The sequence below is a fragment of the Lissotriton helveticus genome, chromosome 7 (assembly GCF_964261635.1).
Source record: "Lissotriton helveticus chromosome 7, aLisHel1.1, whole genome shotgun sequence".
Taxonomy (NCBI): domain Eukaryota; kingdom Metazoa; phylum Chordata; class Amphibia; order Caudata; family Salamandridae; genus Lissotriton; species Lissotriton helveticus.
The window spans coordinates 1,537,442,256-1,537,468,173 of NC_136068.1; the positions used below are offsets into that span (position 1 = coordinate 1,537,442,256).

The 25,918-nt window shown below is 44.3% G+C and overlaps 1 protein-coding gene across 1 annotated transcript in view; it reads left to right on the top strand.

The window, feature by feature from the left end:
• Nucleotides 1–25,918, top strand: part of LOC144767525 (neuronal pentraxin-2-like) — a 150,791-nt gene that overhangs the window by 52,784 nt on the left and 72,089 nt on the right. Inside the window, exon 3 of the mRNA XM_078650950.1 lies at nucleotides 19,626–19,873. Coding sequence (XP_078507076.1) covers nucleotides 19,626–19,873 — 248 coding nt within the window. The remainder of the gene's footprint in view (nucleotides 1–19,625; nucleotides 19,874–25,918) is intronic.

Genomic DNA, 25,918 nt, shown 5'->3' on the forward strand with positions numbered 1-25,918 from the left:
AGGAATATAGTAGGAGATTGCCTGTGCAAGGATAGGGGGAGATGAAGCCTTTAAAATCTTAAAAACCAGGCACAGGGCTTTGAACTTAATCCTCTGTCCAACGGGCAGCCAGTGTAGGTCATGGATGGTACGTCTGGCAGAGCAGAATTTAGGCAGGCCTACCAGCATTCTGGCCGCCGCGTTTTGCACGCGCTGAAGGCGTGTAAGTTCGGCTTGGTTTACTCCCAAGAGAAGCGAACTGGCGTAGTCCAATCGGGAAAGCACCGTGGCTTGGACAATGAGTTGCCTTGTGGGGGCATCAAAAAATTTAAAAATGGGTCTGAGGCTCTGAAGGGCCCCAAAGCAGGTGCCGGCAACTTTTTTAGTGTGAGGAATAAAGGTCAAGTTGGAATCGAGCCAGACCCCAAGGTTCTAAGCTTCAGTCACAGGAATGGGGGCTTGACCTAGCTCCGGTGGCCACCAGCGGTCACCCCAAAGATGAACCTGTTTACCCAGGACTAGGACCTCAGTCTTTGCTGTATTGAGTTGGAGACAATTCTCCGTCATCCAACTAGCCACCTCCTTGAGGGCCGTCTGGAATTTAGGGGCCTCAACCGCAGGGTCCCCATTTAGTGCAACCGCTAGCTGGGTGCCGTCCGCGTACGACACCATAGTTAGACCCCATCTCTTAGCGACAGTAGCCAGCGGTTGCACGTACAGGTTAAAAAGGGTCGGGCTAAGTGCCGAACCTTGCGGGACCCCTTGGGAAATGTTGCGTGGGGCAGATTCAAATGGAGGGGTGGATACTTTGAAGGTGCGTTCTGATAAGAAGGAACGGAACCATTCCAATGCCATGTTCTCCACACCGGCCTCTCGTAGCCGTTGAAGAAGAATGGAGTGGGAGACAGTATCGAAAGCGGCACTGAGATCCAAAAGGATCAGTGCCGCCGTCTGTCCTAAGTCCATCATCCTCCGCAGGTGCTCCACCATCGCCAACAAGGCCGTCTCCGTGCTGTGGCCTGCACGGAAGCCATTCTGAGATGGATCTAGAATGTCTGAACCTTGGAGATGGCAAGACAGGATTTTATTGGCATGTGCCTCCGCAAGTTTGGATACCCATGGGAGGAGAGAGATGGGCCGATAATGTTCAGGTTTCGATGGATCCATGGTGGGCTTCTTTAAAATTGGGATGACCGTAGCCTGCTTCCATTTACTGGGAACAGTCCCGGACTCAAAGGATAACCCAATAAGATCATACACCAAGGGAAAACAAACCTCGGCGGATTCTCTAAACTGTGCAGGTCTTAGTGGATCAGCCGGCGAGCCCGATTTGACCTTTGTAGCAAGAGATTTAAACTCCTCCTGGGATGGCTTTGGTATTAATGAAAGAGACCTAGAGGTCAAAGGAATACATCCTGACTCATTAATGGGCACCGTTTGCGGGGGAAAAGTACGGTAAATCGCCTCAACTTTCTACACAAAGAAGGCCGCTAACTCTTCACAATGAGTCAGGGAGCGTTTTCCGATTACCGCAGTTTTCTTGCTGGTAAGATCTTTGCAGACCTTGAAAATGAGTTTTATGGGGTTGGGACTGTTCTTAAACTCCGCGGAGTAAAAAGTGGCTCGGGCTTTACAAATGGCTCGATGATATAGTTTAATACTGGCCAAGTAGATCTGCTTAAGATCAGGCTCGTAAGTCTTACGCCAGGCTCTTTCAGCCCTTTTACATGCAGTTTTAAGAAGCCTGAGAGAGTCATCATACCACGGGCTAGAGGGGCCAGGCCGAGCTTTACTCCATCCTGCAGGGATTAAGATGTCCAGGGCTTGGGTCAACCACTCACAGAATTGGTCATATCCCGACGAAACGTCTTTAGGAGGGGTTAGTGGGTGTAATGACAGAAGCTGATGGAAGTCGACCAGTCTCAATTTCCTCCAGGGGCGCTTAAAAATCGGCGGAGTGGAGCTCTTAAAAGGGGGAATATTAGACATAATCCGAGCTTCGATCAGATGGTGGTCTGTCCAGGCCATGGGTTTAGGTGGAAGAATAGTAACATTGTGGAGATTCGTCAGTAAAGGGTCCAGGGTATGGCCGCCCACATGGGTCTGGTGGTTAATAAGCTGCTGTAGCTGTAAGGCCTCAAGATCTGCGAGAAAGCTACTGACAGCAGAGGAAAGAGGAGCATCCATATGGAGATTGAGGTCACCTATAATACTAAAATTTGCCGATCTAAGGGCCAGCGAGGAGATCACGTCAGGAAGGGCTAGCCGGAAAGCGGCGTCAGGGCCAGGGGGTCTATAAATGAGGAGTCCGGAGATAGTGAGATGAGGGTTTATAGATATAGCAAAATGGGCGCTTTCGCAGCCTGCAATAGCGATGGCCTTCCATGAGCCTTAATCACAGCCGCTATCCCGCCACCTCTTGAGTTACGATTCAGAGTATACATGACGTACTCATCAGGTAATGCAAGATTCATGGCAGCTGTGGCTGCATCGTGAAGCCATGTTTCCGTTAAAAAGAAAATATCAGGTTTTTCGTCTGTAAGTATTGTAAAAACATCAGCGTGGTGACAGACCAATGATCTGACGTTGAGATGGAGTATTTTAATTGTTGTCTGACGGTAAATAGCATCAGGGGGGTTAGCTCCACTAAGAACCGACTGTGGAGGTAATGAATCGGCAATAGGGAGGGGCAGCGGGAGCTCAAAGGGACACGTAGGACATTGGAAAGGTCCACAGAGGGGATCAAGCGCGTCATGAGCGCAAGGGCTACCCTTATGGCGGAGACCAGTTAGGAAATCACCAGAGAGCATCGCAGAAGATGTCCAGAGAGTCCTGCCCTAGCCCTGCCTTAGCGCTGACGGGCGCAGACGGGCAGGACTCTGGCTTGACTCCGGCGCGACTGTGGCGCGCACGCTGTACGCGTCCGCTGCGCGGAGTTACGGCCGTTTATTTTTATACTGTAGCCTCTCGCCACCAGGGAGACTAACCCTCTCCAAAATGGCCGCCACCGTCTCTCCGACCGTGCCCCCAATGAGTTAGCCCTGAATCGGCCGGTCGCTCAGGTGGGGAGGCAGAGGAGCTAAAGTGCAGCGCTGACTACAGTAAGTCAATAAAATTATTTTAAAAGGGAGATTCAAGAAGTGCCTCCACCCTCGATCGGTGGAGACGGGCAGCGCGATAATTCCGCGTGAAGAACGGGGGGGATAGGACACAAAGGAACAAACACAAGAACAGGTTTAAAATCAGCGCAGAGAAATTAAAAGAATGACTGCCCGGCTCAAGCCTCAGGCGTCAATGGCAGTGTTCTTAGAGCCCTCAGGAGTTTTCAAGAAGTTAAAACTGTTAACTTAAAATTATGTACCAAAGAATGTGTTCGCTAAAAGTCAAACATAGTATTGTGTGGCGTCACGTGGTTTTGCAACATGTTGCAAGACCATGTGGGGCAGATTTATGAAGGCCTTGCGCCGCCGGTGCGTCACTTTATTTGACGCAACGGCGGCGCAAACAATGCGCCCTATTTACAACGTGACGCATCTAGGAGATGCGTCACGTTATAAAGCCCTGCGCCATAGGAGGCGTTCCTGCGCAGGGGGGGGGCGTTCCTTCGCAGGAACGCCTCCTAAAAGTGGCTGAGTGAAATCTATAAGATTTCACTCAGTCACTTTCAGGACAATGCTGCGCCAAAACCCTGCGCCTGCTTGAAGCAGGCGTAGGTCTTGACGCAGCATTGTGGAGATGGGGCACCCCCGAGCCTTGCTGGAGCTGCGTCGCGCTTGCGACGCAGCTCCAGCAATGCGCCACCTTTACGGCACAGATGCGTCACGCATCTGTGCCATTTTTGCCCCATGGTGCTCCGCATTGTAAATGCGGCGCACCATGGGTGGCGGAGCAGCGGCGCAGGATGACTGGCGCATCCCTGGGGATGCGCCAGTCATCATAAATCTGCCCCTGTGTCTTTTCCAGTTTGGGGTCCATTTTAAGGTCTGGTCCACAAGGTGAGAAAGATTAGGGAACAGTGCTTTATGTCTAAGTTCAGTACTTGCATTTAGCATTAGGGAAGATGGAGAAAGATTAATTGTTGATTAACTCTTGAGTTTGATTTTGGTTTGGTTTAAAGAATACAGGCTTTACCCCTGTTTTAGACAATTTGGGTGCGATATCTGGGAGGATTGAAATTACGTGGGTAATGAGGCTCTTGCAATGAGATAGATTTTCTGAAAGATTTGCCTCTATGGAGAAGTTACCTGAGTGGCAGACATTGAAGCTTTTCCAAGATGGCAGCTAATGGGGACTTCGTTTCATTGTGGAGGATGAGCAGTATGTTTAAATAGGAGATGCCTCTTGGAGATTGCACCTATACTTTATACCGAGTAAGTTGGCCGTAGGTAGGTATGTTGTATTTCTCTAGGTTTTAGAACTCTCGTTTTGAAGGGCATATTCTTTCGTAAAATTGCTTTCCCATGGTGAGTGACTTCACTCTAAGATGGCGGCCGAGGGGAATCTTCAGCAATCAATGTAGTGGTCAAGTTTCTGGTTGGCCAAGGAGGGAGGTGTTTGCATCCAATCAGCAACAGGTGCAATCCGTTGAACCTTTGTAAACAAACAAGCGATTGGTTTTCCAAGTGTGGGTTTAAGGATCAACTAAATCTTAAGAAACCCGATGCAGTAACTGTGAGTGGTGGACTGTTCATGTCCTTTGAGTAGGAGGGCTTAAATAGAGAGAGATAGCCCTTTTGATGTTGTAGTGCGCACAACATTATGTGGGCGCCCGTGGCCAGGACAATAAGATTCTCATTTTTGGGATACCCTAGCATGAGGGATTTTGTATATAGTTCATTGCTTTTTGCTTTTGGCGTTTGAGGTATAACTATCATAAGGATACTATGCACTTTAAAAATGAAAAGGATAACATTGTGTTTGATTTTTATTTGTGTGCACCAGTCGGATACTGAGGTTAAATAGTCAGTGGGTATCTGTGCATTTATCATATTTTTACAATTTCAGGTGTTTTATCACGAAGGTCCCAATTTGATTTAGTGAGGTACTTTTAGGACTTAGTGTGGTTATCAGCACCCTTCTTGGGAAAGGAAATGTGATTTGGTGTTGGGACTGGCAGTGGTATAGCAAATGAAGTGGACTGACGCCTAGGAGGGGAATTTTGGTTTTACAGAGTTGGGGAACAAGGGGGCATATGTAGAGCCCCTATCACCACTGAAGTCTCACTTTTTTTATGCTCCTGTGGCCTATCGCCATTTCCCATATTTACAAGATGGCGCTAAGCCCCTTAATGTGGCTTAATGCCACCTTGTAAATATGACCCTTTTTGCTGCAGTCCTCTGCGGTAAAGGGGAGTGCCATAGGTCTTGCAGTGGGCGTTCCACCGCAACACCCATTGCTTTTTGACACTTGCGCAGATTTACAAAGCTGAGGCAGCGCCAAAAATGAATGCCTGGGAATACCTGGTCCTAGATATGGCGATACGAGGAGAAATTATTAATTTCTCCTCGTTTTTTGTTCAGTCTACATGTGCATTCTGCAAAACACATAGAAAGAGTAATTTGCCAGTATTGATTGTGTCTATGTGCAAGAAGATGTTCCTTCCAGCACCTAAACAATCATCCCTGCAGCATAGGCAGGTGCTAGGCAGCTCTTTTTGTGCCAGTGCTACAGGAAACACAGGGGTGTGCCTTAATCTTGTGAATACGGTGCATCCCTTCGTTGAAAATATGTTGGACCGCGGTGTTGCCAAATTTGGCGTAGCATCACGCTCCAACATTTAAAAAAACATAATGCCCCCATCGTTTTTAATCCAGGTGTATCCAAGTGTTCTAAAATATCTCGTATAACAGAGCCAGTTTATTGCACAGTGGTGAAAATTTTTCTGCACAACATGGCCGACATTCTGTAGGGGGTGAGATAAGCGAAGTGTAATACCCTCATAGAATATTACTATGTCGTGAGAGGTGATATCTAACGGGGACCATGATAATGTTTTTCACACTCCTACCAATGATGTTTGGACACAGTGAACCATTGGTAGTTGGTAGCTGTGATCTATATTGGCTGATTCAGACATTCAGCTGCCTGTTATAGAGGATCAGAACGACATTGGGCTAGAGAGTAGGGCTCCTATAATTGTCTGGGATATGTGAACTTGTTCAATGTTAGCGGGTAGAGTGTGTTTTAGTCCTGCTAAGTATCGATGTTGGCATTCCTGAATGTGGGGATGCAGTGTGGAAGTGCAAGGAATAATTATTGGCCATGAATACAACTTGATAATGGATGGATGTATATGGTTTTATAATCCAAAGAGTTTTTTGAAGGTTTGTTAGTAAAGAATTCTTTTTTATCGAATTTGGAAAAGTATATGATTTCTTTTTTCAGAAAGGATTCATATACATTTTTAATGTTATTTGATTGTATAGTGGTTGTGCTTTTTTGGTATATTATGTATAGTTTAAATTTTGACAGCATTATGTAAAGTTCGGACAAGTCTTAATGTGTTATGTTTGTCTTGACTTTGTAGATGTACATGACATTGTTTGTTTTAAATAATGAAAGATTCACATGTTTGTTAGACCTGAAGAAAGTGGAATTTATGAGTCAACTCCACCAAGAAGGGTGGAAGAAATGGTCTTCGGGCACTGGGTGTTATTATATGATAGTACTAAACAATGATGGACATTCAGTGACACATGAATAAGAGGTGTATAAATTTAAAGACAGAGTGGCTGGGCTTAGAAGGATCTTCCTTGTTCTTAAAAAAAATGATGTGATATATATATGTTTTCTTATATATTTGTATTGTGCCATATTTTGCAGTATGGGTTTATGTATGTGATAGATGTGAGATTGAAAGGTGTGGAGTGCGCTTGGTGGGAATTTTTAATGTCTACTAACGGGAGCACTTATACATTTGGTGTGGACAGCCGTGTTCCCTTTGTCTGAGGGGTTACTCTCTGTCAGCTTTTGATGTTGACCAGAGTATTGAAAATATTTTCACAATTAGGCATTACCAAACCCATTAGGGATGTCGGATATCAACATGGGTTGAGCCGTACGTCCAAAAGACATCCGATAGGTGCGCTACAGATAATTTTATCCCAACAAGAGATGAACTCAGATGTATTTATTTACAGTCTTCAATAATGCAGGCATACTAAGAAGAAACAAAGGACGCTTTATAAAAAAACACAAGGTTGAGTCAATATCTAGGAGAAGAGATGATTAAGGCATAAACCACAGGAGCAGGGCCGGACTGGGATCAGCCCTGGCAGATTACTGCCCTGGGAGTTGGGGACAGGGTGCTAGTAAACTGCACCGCTCTCGATTTTGTTACTGGGGGTGACAAAACCGGCCCCCAGTGACTACACCGGCCCCACCACTTAAGCCCACCGGGGGAACGCCCGGTGCCCGCTATGGCCAGTCCGGCCTTGCATAGGAGGAGGTAAAGATAGGGAGACAGCCATGCATATAGGAGGTTGAGATGTAGGTGGAACAAGTGGGTTTTTACTAGATTCTTGAATATATTATGTTGGGTTCTGAAAAATGGAGAAAGGGAGTTTAATCGGTTTGAAGCGGCTCCAGGAAATTCATGTATTTGTGCTAGGAAAGTGTTCAAGGGTGGAGTACAAGAGGAGAGAATTTCTAAGTCCTCTCTCCCTCCAGAGATGTTAAGAAGAGTTGCAAGGTGATTAGGGGTCTTGAGATGGATGGCTTTGTGAGTGAGGAATCCGATTTTGACTTGTATTTGGCCATGGATAGAGAGCCAATGGAGTTCTCCCAGTCCTGTACTTATATGATCAAATCTTCTTGAGGAGCAGACCACCTTGCATGGAAAACTGCCTTGATGGGGAACAGACGACATTGAAAGTAGCCCAAGAACTGAATTGCTATTCTCAAACTGGGGGCTAATTCGGCTGGGGGTTGCAATTCTAGATCAGTAGATGCTTTATTTTCTTCATGTCGTGGAGTAAGTAGTTAGCTAACTGAGCTAGTTTGTTGATTGTAGGATTACGTTCAGAAAACTGCCAATGATGAAGCCTAAGGAATTTGCAGCTGGTGAGATAATTGGAGGAAAGTTGTTGAGAATTCTTTTAGTAAGGTTATGTTCAGTTTGGTTTGGTTTCTGTGAGTTCTGTCTTCTGAGTGTTTAGGAGGTGGAAGGTGGATAGCATCCAGTGTAGTATTTTTAGGAGTCAAGTCTTCAGGGTGCAGATATCCTTCAAGAAATATGTCTTTGTGTATAGCTGCGTGTTGTCCATATAACAATGTGATATATATATGTTGAACTCTGATTATATCTCTGATAGGAGCTCAAGATATACATTAAATAGTAGTGGTGCTCACATAGAGCACTGAGAAACTACACACTACACGTTTTGAATTGAGGAGCAGCTGGTATGTATTCTGACCAGCTGTCCACGAGTAAGGAAGTAGGATGAGAACCAGCACTGGACTAGATCACAAGGGCCCATCCTTTGGTCAAGCAGGTTAAGCAATCTGGTATGAGGTAATAATTTATAGTACTTCTCAGTGTTGCACAGAAGTTGGACTGGAGTGAAAATCTCTACCAGTGTTGTTCCCAGGGAGTTTGTTTACGGCCTTAGCCCTTCCCTTTCCTATTCAAACTTGTGCACCCGCTCGGCACAGAGCCTAAATGTTTCTTTTCAGATGTATTGAGAGTGACACATCCTACATTCCCCACAGTTCAATCTATTTCACTAATGAGTCTCACTGGGGGTCTGATGTTTTGGTGGGGTCAAAGTGGAAAAGAAGAAAGAACAGGAGAGATACCCTGCCTAGGGCGTTAAAGGCCTCAACAGCTAAAGCACGATCAAGGCTCCTTAGGGCCTATATTTAAACATTTTTAAAAAACTTATTGGGGTTTCAATCTCACAATTAACATAGCCATGAATAGGAGTACAAGCAGGAGTTTTTCATTACATTGATATCTTTCTACATCTTAAACTTATTAAGCTGTCACACTCCATGCATATGGGTATCTTAACCAGATACAAGACGCGTTAGGATATCATGGAGGACAAACATTTGAATATATCTTGAAACTACAAGCCTCTGGAAGAAAGGCTTAGTTTTGAAAACTGGGCGGGGGGGATGCGGGGGGGTTAGTTTCGGTAGGGAAAAGGTGACCAGAGGATTTCATTTGGAATTTAGATTCTGGGACGCCGAAAGAGGGAAGTGAACCAGCGATTCGTATAAACCAGGCCAGGAGACAGCCCCTGAGCCACAGGACCCAGCAATGGAGAGAAATGTCCCAACATTGGGCAGGAGAACATGGGGTAGGGCTCCTATAGAAAACTGGGGAAGGGCACACCTGTAACCAGCAAGTACTATGTGTGTGAGAGCCCCGAAGCGTATGTCGGAAACACCACTAGACCTATGGGGTGGGGAGGAGATGGAGGAGTCTATGGGAGTTAGCAAGGGTGAGGTGGACCCACTGGGTGTGTCTGATAACTTAGTAACTAGCCATTCCCATCAGATGGTAATCGGACGGAGATGCAGGTCCTTAGCCTCTTCCTTATGCAAGGCTTCCGCTTCCTCACGGCCTGCATTAACAACAACAAGTTCATCAACTAACGACAGTTACCAGTTCCCCACTGAGCATGCAAAAATATGAAATATTTTATGTGATGGTGTGCATATCTGTGTAGGAAGAGATCATGAACACTTTTATGTTGGTTATCAAGCAGGGCTGAGAATCAAAAGTGGGATTGCGTTTACAGAGACCCTTCGACCAAATAAGAACCAGGAGGCATATTTACAGTATTTTGGTGTAGGGCAGCTCTGCAAGCCTTTTAGCTGCGCTGCCCTACATCAAGAGAAAAGTGCAGGAATGTGGCGTATCTATAAGATACAGCGCATTCCTTTCCTTTCTGCTGGCACATAAACTTCAGCCGAGCACCAACGCAGCCATTGTGCAAGGGCGCCTGTGTCATTGACATCATTTTTTTTGTGCACAAATGGACACCTTCCTGCACAACAACAAAGGAGGCATTTTCCTCGTTTTATGAGTGTTGCAGAATGCAGGACAAGTGGAAAAAGACTAGGGGAAATATAGACATTTCTCTTCGTTATGCCTGATTTGGGAAGGCATTCGTTTTGGCGCTGCCCCAGATTTACGCTGTTTTGTAAATCTTGGGCAGTGTCAAAAACCATTGGTGTTGCATTGGAACACCCACAACAACACTCATGGAACGCCCCTTCCACGCAGAGTAAGGCATTGCCTTATTCTATATTACAAGGGCATGAAAAGCCATGTAGGGTGGCTTTGAATGACCTTGTAAATATGGGACCACACACTGCGCCTCCGGCGCATCACATAAGTGACGCTCCAGTGGCGTAAAAGTGCTGCAAGGGAATTGTAAACATTCCCCTTGATCTCCTTGGCCGCTTAGATTTGCCCTTCTTCTACCGTCTTAGTAGACCTTCATGCTTCTCTTATAAGTATTCTTCCAGCTTCACATCTTGAATCATAAGTAAGCTATCTTTCCTGACTTGAGGGATCTTCGGAGTTTTTGGCTAAACAAACGTTGAGCAGGAGATACACCAGTTATGCTATATGTGTTGTGTCTCAGGAGTTCCTAAGGGTATAACCATATTTCTGTCATAGGAGATTCTGTGAACTTTGTAATCGGGAGCGTTTTTCCAAAGTGAATCGTTCCACAATATCATTTGCTTGTGGTCATAATGGGCTGATTGTATGGTGCTAAAACAACAGTCAAGCAGCAAGTCCCCACAGTTGAAAGAAGGTCCTTTAGCAGACGTTATAGCAGCTGGGATACCACAGATGAAGAAAACGTTGTTGAGTTTGCAGGTATGACAACTTCAGCCAAGGTATTTGGGATTTCCATGGCTTCAGGAAAGCAAGAAAACTCCTTTATCACAACCAGCATATGTTGTTCAGATGAGTCTAAAAAAAACACAACAGCAACATCTTCTCCGATTCTTGAGGGCAAATTGGACATTTGCAAGGTTCTGGGAGAGTGAAAATGTCCCCAGGATTTGGCATCAAAGGACCCAAACATCTTCTCAACAATTTGACCTATGAAAGAGAACCATACATGTTGTCAAAGGAGCCTCTTGGTGGTGAAAATACCCCTGTGACCCTCAGGAGCCTCTGGGAGTTGGGGTATTACTAGATGAGTGCCCTCAAAAACCACCCTCTTTTGTGATATGGAACTTTCAAAATGCTCAAGTATCTTTTCCATACATCTCCACCTCTGTGTGTTGATTGGTTCAGAGACTGCTTGCATGGTAGGGTCGGCCACAAGTGGAAAGCTCAAATCAGGAATAAAAGTCAGGTGGGTTCTGATATGAGGATGTCTGAGTATGAATAGGTAACATTGTAGCCTGAAGCCCCATCTTTCGAATGGGCGGAGGTATCTATTAGCTTGTGAATTCCCAAATATTAAAACCATGAAGCTGCGAATTGTTTTCCATCTATGAAAAGATGGTAATATATAAAGGCCCACTCAATGGCTAAACTCTCTTTTGCTGCCTGAGAGTATGCCTGCTGATGCCATATCAAGCTGCAATAAGCATAGTAAATTACTTGACATGGGATTCAAAATCAGAGGCATGCTGCCCCTGTATGCCACAGGGCTGGCGTTTTCTGTGAATTCATTGCGGAGAACGGGCTCAAAATAAGTCTAGTTCTCTTCAATGGCTGCATGACATCTCTTCAATCTGCATTGGATATCAGGGTAATACAAGGAACTGAAAATATTATTATTCTGACAACACTTCAACCAGAATGACACGGCATTGTTCACTTCCAACACAGAGCATCGTATCCAACAATATTAATAACAAAAACAGGATTCATCATGTGGCACATAAATGAAATTGGATTTTGAATATGTCCAACCCATATGGAAGCCTCCTTTGGTCTCAAACTCACACACCTTTTGAGCAAGGTACATAGCCTGGACCGAACTGTTTATATTATATTCTACATAATGAGTGCTCGTCATCAATTGCATTTTTTTATAACTGCACTGTAAATATGTACCCATCCATTTATCCTATACCCTCAATATTGTCTATTGATTGGGAAACATCCTTTAATGTAAACCACTCTGACAACTCCACATCTAATTCACACTGTATAAAACAGTTAAATAAATAAATCTCTTTGACCGCCTAATTCTTGACCATTCTTAGATCTCTCAGGGGTGTGCTGATTGACGCGAAATCTGCAAAGTATCTTGTTCAAAAGCTGTCCATCTCAAGTAAAGATCTGAGGGACGACACATTGACTGGAATTGAAATGGACGTGAGATACTTCCCTGTATTCAGGCCAGGGCCCATGCCATCTTGTGAGAAGAGCATATGTTCTTGAGATGAAGGGCCCATGTCAATATTATACAAGAGAAGGGTGACACTGTTCTGTTCCCTCACAGTTCCGTCACTGCTTTGCCCCCCACTTTCCCTTCCCACGTGGCATCCAGTGGACGCACAGCAGAAACGTGTCTCGTCAGAGGAATCAGGCGCAATGACTACAATGATACATCTGTACATCCAGGGTTCTAGTCAACAGTGGTGCGGTTATAACACATTGAACCATTTTCTATCAGGCTGTCACAAGTGGAGAGTCAAAATGCCTTTTTGCTAAGTGTGACTAAAATCCTAACCTTGGCTCTGGCTGTCAGCAACTGGACGGCATACAATTTCACATATTGAAGAAGGATAATAAAATGTTGTGTATTTCTTAGAATTAACAGAATTCTGCATTGATACCATCTCTTATTTAAATTGCAAATTTGTAAATCCATTTTTGTATAGACCTTGAAAGTGGTAGTGAAACCGTTTCTAAACACCCACACTTTTCACAAGTATGAGAAATGGTGCAGAGGCAATGAATTAATTTACTCAGGATCACACGTGACCATGTGTGTACCTGAAATTAGAAGTCAGGATTCCTGGTTTCACAGCAGATATCTTAACTGTTAGATCGCTGGACCCCATTCTCTCTCTGCCACACCACATCTGTCCACCACTTCACAATTTCCTTTCAAGGTTAGACCACATCTTCTGTGCAGAAATAGTTCACTTATCAAACACACCTTGCCTGCTATACTGTTTGTGATGTTAGTAGTAAAGTCACCATGTAAAGTAATGTAACAGCATGTAGAAGTCATAGAAATTTACATGGAACTGGGAATGTGATTCTGGAAGGAAGAAGAGATTTCTCTGCAACTGCACCAGCATCCTGTGTCCACTGGACCTTCGTAGTCTTGAGCAGAACATTCATTGATTCCACATCTTCTTTCATTTTCAAATGTGTAATTCGATGTTATATAGTAATTGAAAAAATAGTGAAACTGTTTCTAAGCTGTGATCATTTAAAAAAAAAAAAATCGAATGGTGCAGAGGGAATGACTACATTTACTCGGGATCAAGCGTGAAAGCTGAAATTAGAACTCAGAGGGGACTATTTCCCAGGGCCATTATCGCCGCATTAGCGGGACTTTTTCCCGCTAATGCGGCGATAATTTTATCGCCCTATTACCAAGCTGTCGCTAACACCAGTTAGTGACAGCTTGTAGGCGATAGCGGGCATTTAGGGACCCCCTTTGCATGTCAGCGATAATTATCGCTAATGACATGCAAAGTGGGCGTGCCAAGATGTTAGCGACTGAAAACAGTCGCTAACATCGCTATCTCCTATGATCAACACAGGCGTTGTTTTGGAAATATTCGCGCTAAGCGCGAATATCTCCAAAAGCTAACGCCTGCCCTGACCAGTTCTTAGCCATGTTATCCAATGAGAGGTGGATAACATGGCTAAGAGCATTGTCACGGTAATGCCTGAATATTGCTGTTTTGACAGCGATATTCACGTATTTCGCCTGTTTTTTATCGCTCCTGAGATAAACCTTGCTAATAGCAAGGTATCTCAGCGATAAAAACAGGTGAAAGGCGGCGATAGAAATAGTGCCGCTAAGCCAACACAGCGATAATTATCGCTAGTTGTTGGTAATATGCCCCAGAGTTCCTTGTTTCACAGTTGATACACTAATAGCCAGACTGCATCTTCTCTCTGCCACACCACATCTTTCTCCACTACACAATTTATTCTCATACAGTTAGGCCTTTTCAGTTATTGTTCACACCATTAAATACTACTCATCAAATACAACTTACCTGTTAAACCATTTGTAATAGTAGTAATAAAGATTTTGCATAGAGTACTTGAGTAGGGTTGAATTCATACATTTTCACTGAAAGAGCCAATGTGAGGCTAGAAGGAAGAGAGTCACCCTTATATGGAATCAGACTGCTAATCTACGGGCTGTGGAGGCCACAGTTTTGATGTTAGCTGTGACAGAACTCCCATGGACTTAAAACAATCTGTCCCACAAATATAAAACTGTTTCTATGAACAATCCCTGCTCACCCTTAGTAAATTGATTCGAGCAGAAGAGCTTTTCCCAGAGTGCTATATGTATTGCATATGTGTGCTACCACTAACTACCCCTAGCCGCTTGTTTAGAAGAACAAGACATGTTTTACGGAAAGATATTTAAAATGTAAATGGCCTGATCACATGCAGCAGAATAACCCAACTCCCAAGAAGAGGTTCTTGCTAAAATATACCTCAATAAAAGTGTCCAGTTTTTCAAAAAGGACTCCCTTGGATTCCGTCCTATTGTTCCCATTCACAGAGAGCTCCTGTAAAGGTACACAGAAATAATGCCCTGTTCCAAATGGTCCTTGGAATTTTCCTGCAACTATGCCAACTTCCTTTCTCCACTGGACCGTCTGCACCAGGACCTTATGTCCTCTATAGCCATAGGAGAGAAGCTCCACAGAGGTAAGCAGGTTTCACTGACAAAAACTGATTTTTATTTCCAGAAATTCAAGACAAAGCTGGAGACAATTCTCTTCCCAGGCTTCTATCAAGCATTTAGGAAATCTTCAGTGCCGCTATAAGGAGGTTCTTCTGTTTTTTTGTGTGTGAAGTCAGTTCTCTGATGGGAATGGATTAAGCAAGGCAAGTGAAATGGTAAAGCTGTTCAAGGATTGGTGATGGTCTCTAAAAAAAATAAAGACAGGCTTCCCCCTTTCATGCTGTGTAGCAGTAGAATCCAGTTCCTGTTGTCGTGATATGCTAGGAGGTGAAAGCTTATCCCATATTTCTTTTCATCACTGAAAGTGTTATGACAGATTTTTCTTAATTCAGATTTACAAACCTATGCAAGGATCGATTTGCGCTGCTTTGCATTACTTTTTAAAAAAACATTTAGCGCAACGCAGAGGCTCGCACTGTATTACTTAACATTTCAATCTGGTACGCGTTCCATAGTTGGAGCATGGGCATTCCGGTGCATCCACCCATGGATCTGACGAAATACCAGATGCATAAAGGTTTGTAAACCTGAGATTACTTCAACTGGTACACCTCTCTGAGAATAGCGTAACAAGAGAACAATCCTTTTTTCTTCTCATTATTTCTTCTTTCTATGCATGATAGAATGAGGAAAATGCCTCTTTGGGTTGTTTTTTGTGCTGGAATGTATCTGCTCTTGCCCAAGAAACAATCCTGCTCGTAACGCAGGCACCCTTTCAGCATGGTACAAGGGTGCCTGTGTTGGTGCTAGACACGTCAAGTATGCTAGTGCTACTTGGGATCTACCATTCATTGGACTAAATCCATTGTCTCTGTGCTCAGTGGAGGCCCTCTCCCCCTGCCAGGGGCATCTAGGGCCTCGATGACCATAGTAGGGTTCCGATATTTGGGGATATATGTCACTAATGATACCTCCTTCGCCCACTACAGCAATTAAGGGGAGATGTGCATCAGTGGATGTCTCTTCCGCTCTCGCTGCTGGGCCGATCGGCGCTGATTAAGAGGATGGCTCTCCCAAGATGTTTAAATATACTACAAAATACCCCCCAACCGGTTCTGGCCTCTTACTTTAAAGCCATAGAAAATGAACGAAGGTCGCTCCTGTGGGATGGAGGGCCTCCATGAATTGCCACACAGAAACTGGTGAGGGGGTTGTACGACGGAGGTATCGGACTCCCCGATATACAAAGGTATTACTGGGCTTCACATCTCATGATGATTACCCATTGCCTGCACAAACCCCATGACGATCCTGCATTTAAGATGGACAAATACGTCCTGCCTGGCAGATAGGAGAGAGCACTCTATACATCACTAAATCGACTAGCACTAACGGGCCCAACAAATCACACACTGAAAGTTTGGCAAGCAGCAAAAAAAAAGTTTGGGCTGGGATAACAAAATGACACTTGCCTCCCTACGACGGGATACAGACAGCCTCAGGACCCTCAGTTTCTCCAAGGGTTTTGACAAATGGAGTTTTGTGGTATCGAGGGGGGGAGGTGGTCTCCTTTGATGCTCTCCAGAAGGAATACGAACTAGCCTGTAAGGCTGCGGAGAGGCCTTGGTGTTTTTGGCGGCTACCACCTCTCTGATAAAAACATCCTCAGAGCCAAACAAAAACTTTATTATATGGCGATAGGAGAGGCCAAAGGTCAGTACTATGCCGCCCATATCGAGCGGGCTAATAACAATTCCAAAGAAATTTTTGCAATTGTGCAGAGCTTCCTGTCTCCCAGCGCCCAGGTTGCGGCTGCTCCTGCCACGGAGTCCTGGTGTAAAACCCTGGCGTCATTCTTCAGGGATAGAATAATTAGCATCCAGGAGACTTTTCCGTCCTCTTCCATCCTTCCGTCCTTGCTGCTGCTTCTGCCCAGGGCAGAACCGGTTTCCCTTTTCTCAGAATTCTGTCCTATTGACCTTTCTGGTTCTCTCTGAATCCTTAAAGCCCTCAAGTCCGGCTCTCCCAACGATTGCTGCGTGGCCCGTCTACTGTCAGATGTGGCTGTAACCATTAATTCGGAGGTGAATTTTTTGGTCAACAAATCGATGCGGGAAGCTTGTGTGCCGACAGCCTGGAAACATGCCCTGATCCTTCCTTTACTCAAAAAACCTTCACTCGATCCACTGATCCCAGAAAACTATCGTCCCATCTCACTTTTGCCTAGTTTGGCTAAAGTTTGTGGGAAAGCGGTCACTTTCCAACTTACCAACTTTGTTGAGGGGGCTGGCTTGCTTCATCCGGCGCAGTCGGGCTTCCGTGTCTCTTATAGCACGGAATCCGCTCTACTAGAGGTCACGGAATCGATTCGGGAGTGTCTTGATGCTTGCGGGAGAGCAGCATTAGTTATGCTTGATCTCTCAGCAGCGTTTGACACGGTGCCTCACGCCATGCTCCTTGATCGCCTTTCTGAAATAGGAATTTCTGGGTCGGCTTTGCAATGGATCAACTCTTTTTTGGAGAGAAGATCACCGCAGGTTTGGATCCCGCCGTGTGCCTCTGTGCCCATGAGGGTTTCAACTGGGGTTCCGCAGGGGTCATCACTTAGCCCGCTGTTATTTAACATCTACGTGACTCCGCTGATTTCTTTGGCGGAGTCACTGGGGGCTAAGGTGATGGCCTACACCGATGCTACCCAGCTGTTGTTTACCTGGAGCAAGGAGGAGGAGGAGGTTAAGAGACCCATCAGTGCCTGTCTTCGGTTTTGCATTGGCTGGCCAAGGCGCAGCTTAAATGTAATGAGGGAAAGTCTGAATTACTGCTGTTCGGCTCTTTTGCTTCGGATTTTAGAGGGAGATTCTGGCCTCCTGGTTTTCCTTGCCCACCTGAGAATAAGGGAGCCGCCAAAAATCTTGGCGTTTGGTTCGATGAGAATCTGAATTTTGTGACGCATGTAAAAAAAACTGTCTGGCACTTGCTTTGGTGTGTTGAAAAGTTTGAGAAAGTTCTGCCCTTCGTGCCGAGTTCGGCCACAGTGACGGTTTGTTCGGGCACTGATTCTTTCTCATTTGGATTATGCCAACGCCCTCCTAGTCGGCAGCCCAGGTTTCCTTGTGAAGAAACTACAAGTGGTCCAAAAATCGGCTGCTAGACTTCTAGGGGGGCTGTCTTCCAGGCAAAGTGCCCGGGCTCTCCTACGGTCATTACACTGGCTCCCTGTCGAAACTCACCTGAAATTTAAAATGCTCTCAATTGTGCAACGGGCCCTTTACGGTCTCGGCCCTAGCTATTTGCAGAAGAGACTCACGTTTTATATTCCAGCGAGACAGGTGCGCTCGTCTTCTCAGCTGCTGATGCAGACTCCGAAGTTCAAGCGCCAGAGCCTGGGGAGGAACTCCTTTGTGCGTAAAGCCTGTCTGGCCTGGAATGCTCTGCCCTTGGTTTTGAGAGCCACTCAGGATCCTCTTTGTTTTCGGAAAGCTCTAAAGGCCCTACTGTTTTAATTGGTAATTGTGCATCTTCTGCCCTTTTTTTCTGTAAGCGCCGGGACACTTCCGAGTAGCTGCGCGCTGTATAAATTAAAATAACATAACATAACATAGAGACTGAACGATTTAGATACATCCAGATCAAACACACTCTCCTAGGTGCAGTCCTGGGAGGTGGGACCCTCCCGGAATCCTCGCTTCTCGAGGACAGGATTCTCACTGACTTTATGGACCATGTGGCCATCTCCCAGACTTACAAAAAGCTAATCAATAACTCCCCTGATCCCCTTACCAAGCTTAGACAACACTGGGGGCAAGATGTACGAAACCTAGAAGATGAGGAATGGCAGGAGGCCACGTCTTCGCCAAAAGAGTTGGCAATCCCGACACGACTCAGATTAGTTCAGTTTAAGATACTACACCAAATGTACTACTCGGGTCAAATATTGGCCAAATTTACTCCAGAGGCAGATTCTACGTGTAGAAGACACTGTGGTCAAGAGAGTACCTTCTACCACATTGTTTGGAAGTGCCTACACATTAAGATATACTGGGACCAGGTGACACGCACTATGGGGGGGACTCTAGAAAACGCAATAGAACTGGACCCTAAACAGTTCCTTTTAAATATATGGGGGCAACAGACCTAAATAACAAAGCAAGAACCTGGGCAACCCTGGTCTGGATGACAGCCAAGCACAATATTACGAGGTCATGGGGAGCCTCGGTGGTGTCGGCACTTCGGACATGGGAGTAAGACATGGACTGGAGTATGACCACAGAGAAGACAATCTAGGAAAGCTGAGGCTGTCCTAAGAAATGGATACAGATTTGGGGTAAATGGAACCTCTTCAGGGGTAAAATATGTTTACCTCCTGTTGCCCTGTCCCGAGACTCTGTCCTAATAGACAATGAACAAGAACTGTAAACTAAGTTGAGACTTAAAATTGTTGAATTTAACCATACTGAATGCCTTATCCATGCCCATATTGTTTAACCTAAGCAAATGTGCTGTACAAATTGTGTATGTGCCTATCTTACCCGCTAATAAAAAAGAATTGTTGAACAAAGTATGCTAGCACTGGGAGAGTGCTGAAGTATGCCATATTTTAGTTGATCTGGTGCTGCTCAGCTCTCTCCCTTTCATGCTACACACCACAGCAACTTTTGCTTGCTGCCCTGCGTTGTGAGAAAAAAATGTCCCCAGAGCAAAAAATGGAGCATAAAGATGTGCTTCCTGCACCCATGTTCCTCTTTGGTCCTGTAACTTGGGTAAGACCTTCAACTCCCTCTGTAAAAGTATCCCTTGAACACATTCTCCTGTTCTGTCCTTGTTCCACAGGAAGTGATCTACCCAAGTCTTCGGATGGCTTCCGTATTGGATTTCCAATGAGGACCGACTACTTGTTTGTGAAGGTGAAACGCATTCTCCGCCGTGAGCTCTTTTCCTTCACTATCTCCATGTGGCTCAAGCCTAGCTCCTCACCTGGTGTGGGCACTCCCTTCTCCTACGCAGTGCCTGGCCAGGCAAACGAGGTGGTGCTCATCGAATGGGGAAACAATCCAATGGAGCTGCTGATCAATGACAAGGTAAGTGAGAAACGATTGAGGCAGACTTAGATGTTTCAACGTTAATTTGAACTCAGGATTGAGCCAGTAGTTTTCTTTAAACAATTATTCAAATCTGGTATTTAAAACATACCTTCAGTTCAAATGAAATACCATTGCGGTTACAGGTTGACCTTGCTGGCTTGGAATCCAATGGTCACCCTGTCAGGAAAGAACGAGTGACCACAGCAAATCCTTGTTGAGTCTCACTCTGAAAAGAGTAATATAACACAAATGGAGGGCAAGTGGCAGAGCCTATGTAGTGGTTTCTGAAAATTAATTTTGCTCAAAGTTCTTGATCATAAAGCAGTAGTATCACCTGTACCTACTGTACAAAATCTTAATCGTTACTACAAATTAATTCTCCTAAAATTTATCATTTTGTGTATGAGTAATTAATTTGGTTTAGTTCTTGCTGGAGAGTTGCACCTTCACTCTTTTGAAGAATTTATGATAATTTTTAGGTCAAGCCTACAGCACGCATGCTCTGTCTGCAAGACCTGCTGTCATCAATAATACAAAATTTTCCCCACCCACTACTTACCACTGGCTCACTCGAGTGTCGAGTGTCGAGTGTCTCGCTTCTTAGCTGCTTCCTAACTCGTTGGCTTTGACTCTACGTCACGTCCATTAAAGGCAACGGTGAAGAACAGTTTCCATGCGCTTTCCTTTTTAAGCTGTTGTGTGGCAGAATTTCTTTTGTTTTAATGGTTACTCGCCACTGCTTGTTTTGTTCAAAATTACCAGGCACATTCTTGTTTGGCAGGGTTATGGTCCGGAAATGTATACAGCATGCACATAGGCACTCGCTACTCCTTCAACAATAGCGGACGCATCAGTAATTTTGTTGTACACTTTAATTACAATATAACCCTCCCCGCACAAGATAAATCAAGAACTGCGTCCTCTGTGTACGTTTATGCCCCTGCTTCCCCTGCTTTTCTTTACGGCTTTCGTGAAAACGTGTCACTCATGAAACACAATACAATTTAATACCGTTAGAGTAAAGATGTAAAACTCATAACGAACTCACCAGGCCGCCTGTAAAGTACTATGTTATTGTTTAAGGTGCAGACGGTGAGGAATGGGAGACTTCTAGCAGCCCTTCTATCCTGCCCTGCCCCTTCCCATGCTGCCTTTGTAGAGCGCTTCTGACCCGTGCCTTAGTGCTGCAAGTTGAGCATGCAAAGTTTGTACTAATTCTCACTTCACAAATTGCACGTAGTACAGTACCAAAACTGTGCTTAATCAGGTAGCATAGCAGCTAAATGAACAACATCCTCAGATGCTTTGAAAAATCAATTTTACATGCTTAAAAGCATACAACCAATTCACAAAAGTGAACTCTTACAATGAAAACATTAGGCAATGAGAGAGCTGATGATTGTGGGGTCCCCCCTAACCTAGGGGGAGGACCAAGCAGATGCCTTGAACACAAAGAGCATAAACAAAAAGCACATTTTGTTGAACTTCAGTGGGGGTTCCATCCTCTTAGGACCACCCCAAGCACAGTTATTCGCAAAAAACAATCCCAACCAAAGGCCCTGCAAAGCATTATGGGACGAGATTAGCAGTGGGCAGTGAATATCATAGTATCCAATATCAAAATAATTCTACAAAGAGCTGTAGTTCACCTAGTCCTTACTAGATGTCCCTCACGAATCAAATGCAAAGCATTGAAATTATTTTTACATCAAGCTGCAGTTCCACTAGTCATTACGAGATGTCCCTCACGAGTTAAATGCAAAACCATTGAAACCCTTTCATCAAGCATTTGACTCGTGAGGGGCATCTAGTAACCACCAGTTGAACTGCAGCTCTTTGTAGAATTATTTTGATATCGGATACTATATAATATTCACGCCCACTGCTAATCTCATCCCATAATGCTTTGCAGGGCCTTTGGTTGGGAATGTTTTCTTGCCAATAACTGTGTTTGGGGTGTTCCTAAGAGGATGGGACCACCACCAAATCGTTCAATAAGATGTGCTTTTTTGTTTTCATGGCATCTGTTTGGTACTCCCCCTAGGTTAGGGAGGATACCAAAATCATCACCTCTCTCACTGCTTGAACAGCATATGAGTCTTTCTTATGTCTGACCGATAGTGCTAACATCCTGTCCAAGTTCACTTGCGCCACAGTGTAAACACCCGGGTCTTTGGCAGTACTAAAATGTATGGGTAAATTGATTTTAAAGAGCCTCTCTACAGTTCATACAAAAATGAAAAAAGTAATATGCCTGTGATCACACTGTTTGCCTAACAGTGAAGCCTGAATAAAAAAAACTGATCACCAGTTTGCACAGCCATGATTGTAGCCAATAGAGCACATTGCCTCCCAGTTGACTGATTGATATCCCTTTGTCTCATTTTCATCTTAACACTCTAAATAGTGTCTTCTCATCAACATTTCTGCTGCGGTCTTCATACCACATAATGCCATTACACAGTTACACTACATACCACACAATTCCACCCCACACAATTGCACAACTAACAACCACTTAATTAAAAACAACATACATCCACTTCACAGCAAACAAAAAAAACACAAGTACAAAATATAGTCATTTACAACGCCAAAAGCTCTAACTTTCATAATTGTGAGACCAATTGCATTGTAAATGCTTATTAGTGGGGTGGTTAAATGTACTTGCAGGTATCCATCTTTCAAGGCGAGCAGTGAGTGATCTATTTGAAGGAGTTAGTCAGTATTGTCAATTAAAAACATATAAATATTATTAGACCATGTGATTACGAAATAAATAGTAGTCAAAACTATTTTAAAGGATCATTTATAAATTTCAAAATGAAATACATTTGTTTCAATGAATCTAAAAGTGTATTCTGATCATATTTCGTAAAATAACAGTTCATGCAATTCTAGAACCAGGTGCCTCATTTTCCAAGAATTGTTGTAGGGCTGCACCGCAAGTCTTTTTGCTATGCTGCCCTATTCCAATTTGAAAGGGCAGGAATGCACCGTATTTACAAGATACAGTGCATTTCTGTACTTTCAGCCAGTGCCGGTGCCCAATATGCACCTGATCGCCAATGCGTGCACCCTTGCACCCCGGTGCAAGGGTGCCTGTGTTGTTAGCATGATTGTTTTTGTGCAGGAAGGGGCACTTTCCTGCATAAAAATAATCATGAGAGGCATTTTCCTCGTTCTATGTGTGCTGCAAAATGCAGGACACATGGAAAGAGGAAAAAACGAGGAGAAATAAAAACATTTCTCCTCGTTACACCTGGTCTGGGGAAGCGTAAGGTTTTGGCGCTGCCCCAGGTTTACGTGATTTTGTAAGTCTGGGGCAGTGTCAAAATCCATGGATTTTTCGTGGGAACACCCAAAGCAACAGCCATGCAATGTTTCCTTTATGCAGAGTAATGCAACGCCACGCTTTGCACTGCCTTGCCTTTCTCCATATTTATTAGGTCATGAAAAGCCACGCAGGGTGGCTTTGCTTCGCCGCATAGGTATGATTGAGAAGCCTGCGCCACCGGAGCCATCGGCGCGTCACAATAAGTGACACTCCAGCGACACAGGCCTCCTGTAAATGAGACCCCTGGTATCAAAAGTATCAAATGGCCATATATTTTTTCATCAGAGTCATCACTACGATTGGCAATGCTTTTTCGATTTACAACTGTCACCCATTGCCATGCCTTATTCGATGTGAGCTTTTACAATTGTGGCGTTTCCAACCCAAACAATTATGGGGCATATTTATAATTATTTTAGCATAGAGCAGCACGGCAAGCCTTCTATCTGCGCTTCCCTACATCAAAAAAAGAGCAGAAATGAGCCGTATCTACACACTACAGCGCATTTCTGTTGTTTCTGCCAGCGCACAAACTGCAGCCGAGCGCCAACACGGTGCAAGGGTATCTGTGTTGTTGGCATGATTGTTTTTGTGAAGGGGGGGACACCTTCAGCACAAAAACAATCAAACAAGACGTTTTCCTTGCTTTATGTGCGGTGCAGAATGTAGCACACATGGAAAGAGGAAACAAGCATTGGCATAGCCAATAGGTCTCACCTTTGGGACCTTATACGTGTGAAGTGCAGCCGTCGTGCAAATCTTAAACAAAATGTAACAAGGGGGCGCGTGCATACAAAAACCAGAAGGAGGGAGTGATTTAGGATGAGGAACAGGTTGTGAGAGAAGGGGGGGGCAGGAGGTGAGTCCATGAGTTGTGCGCGTGCATGCGCTTGGGAGAGCAGTCTTCACTTTTCAAGCACTGAGCTTGTGCTTGTGGCGCGCCGCTGCTCGCTCCCGCAAGGTGGATGTCGCCACAAGCACTAATGCAGTGCTTAAAAAGTCCGATGGCTAACGGCCTTCCTATAGCAGCGTATGCGCGCTGCCTAGGCGAGACCTAAAAACGAGGAGAAAGGCGTTAGTTTTGGCGCTGCCCCAGATTAATGCTATGTTGGAAATCGAGAGCAGTGTTAAAAACTTTGAGTTTTGCATGGGAACACCCACAGCAACACCCATGGAAGGCTCCTTCCATGCAGAGTAAGGCATTGCCTTACGCCATATTTACAAGGCCATAAAAAGCCATGCAGGGTAGCTTTGCGTGACCTTGTAAATATGGCCTGGCACACTGCACCTCTGTGGCATCACAAAAGTGATGCTCCAGTGGTGCAAAAGTGCCTCAGGGCAATTGTAGATAAGCCCCTAAAAGTGAAATAAGAAATGCCTAATAGCAGGGGTGCACAACTCTGGTCCTAGCTGAGATACTCGAGGACTGAAGATCTGAATGATAATGCTCACACAAATATTCTTTCTTTCAATGCTGTATTTTCCTTCTTACTGATAACATCTGAGGCACAGAAACTCCCAGCACCTATTGGGACATCCTATTCTTATCATAGATCTCACTAACCCAAGCCAACATTTACTAAAGAGTTTGTAACTTTGACTTAGTTTGAGTAGCTCAAGGTACCTCTGTCACAAGGTAAACATACAAGTCTTGCTTATAGATTCATTCAACTTGAGATACAAAATATCCATTAAAGTCGCAGTACTCCAGTTTATCCTATTAAAGGTGTTACATTGAGTTGCTAAGACATTTTCCATCGTAAAGTGGTGTGTATGTGGTTTTGGGTGTGTGTGTGTGTGTGTGTGTATTCACATCTGCTTGAGGTTAGGATGCAGCGCTACTCCAAAAATAATTTCTGAAACCATATCACTTATCCCTGAAACACCAGAACATACATTCACTCACCAGTGGGGCCCATATCACTGTGAGTTCCGTTCTCACAATTTCTATCTCACTCTTGGGATCAGTGAATCTCAATGGAGGGCTGCTGTATCATAGCGAAATGTCTAAATTAACTAAACGTTTATATTATATGTACACCTGCAGTTTAAAAGTTTACCATGGTTTTATCATCTGAAAATATACATTTAGACATATCGTCATAAGGGTCGATGAGTCTGCTAGTAAGAAAATTAGGTGTAGGAAAACTCGAGACCAGCTAATTTCCAATTTATCTAATTTTATTAGAGCAATTTAACATGTCTAAAAGTTTATTTTCTTTATTTATTCACTTAATCTTTTAATGACATTTAAAGGAAAGTTTTAGTTCAAAAACAGTTAATTTCATTTAATGTTGAAAATTTCAGAAATAATGTTAACATTTTAGGTTCAGAACACAAGTATTAGCAAAAGACAGATAGTTCCCAAAGTCCATTCTCTTGACTCCCTAACTAAAATCCCTTACTAAAGTACCTTTCTTGCAAAGAAAATCATAAGTCGAGAAAAAAGGTCTTACATCACAGGAACATCAGTAATCCAACAGCATCTCTGGAGGAAATTAAAAAGACGTTTCTTACTCGGTAAAATCAGCACTTTTTATACCTTTTTCACTAGCTCTATCTATCTAAAACAGTAACTTTTAAAGAAAAGTCGAGTCCTCATTGGTCAGTTCAGGGGTGGATGAGCATAACCTCATTTCCACTTTATACAATTTCTTCCTGTCAGTGTATTTTTTAATGTCCCCATTGTCTCTCCAAGTCCGGCC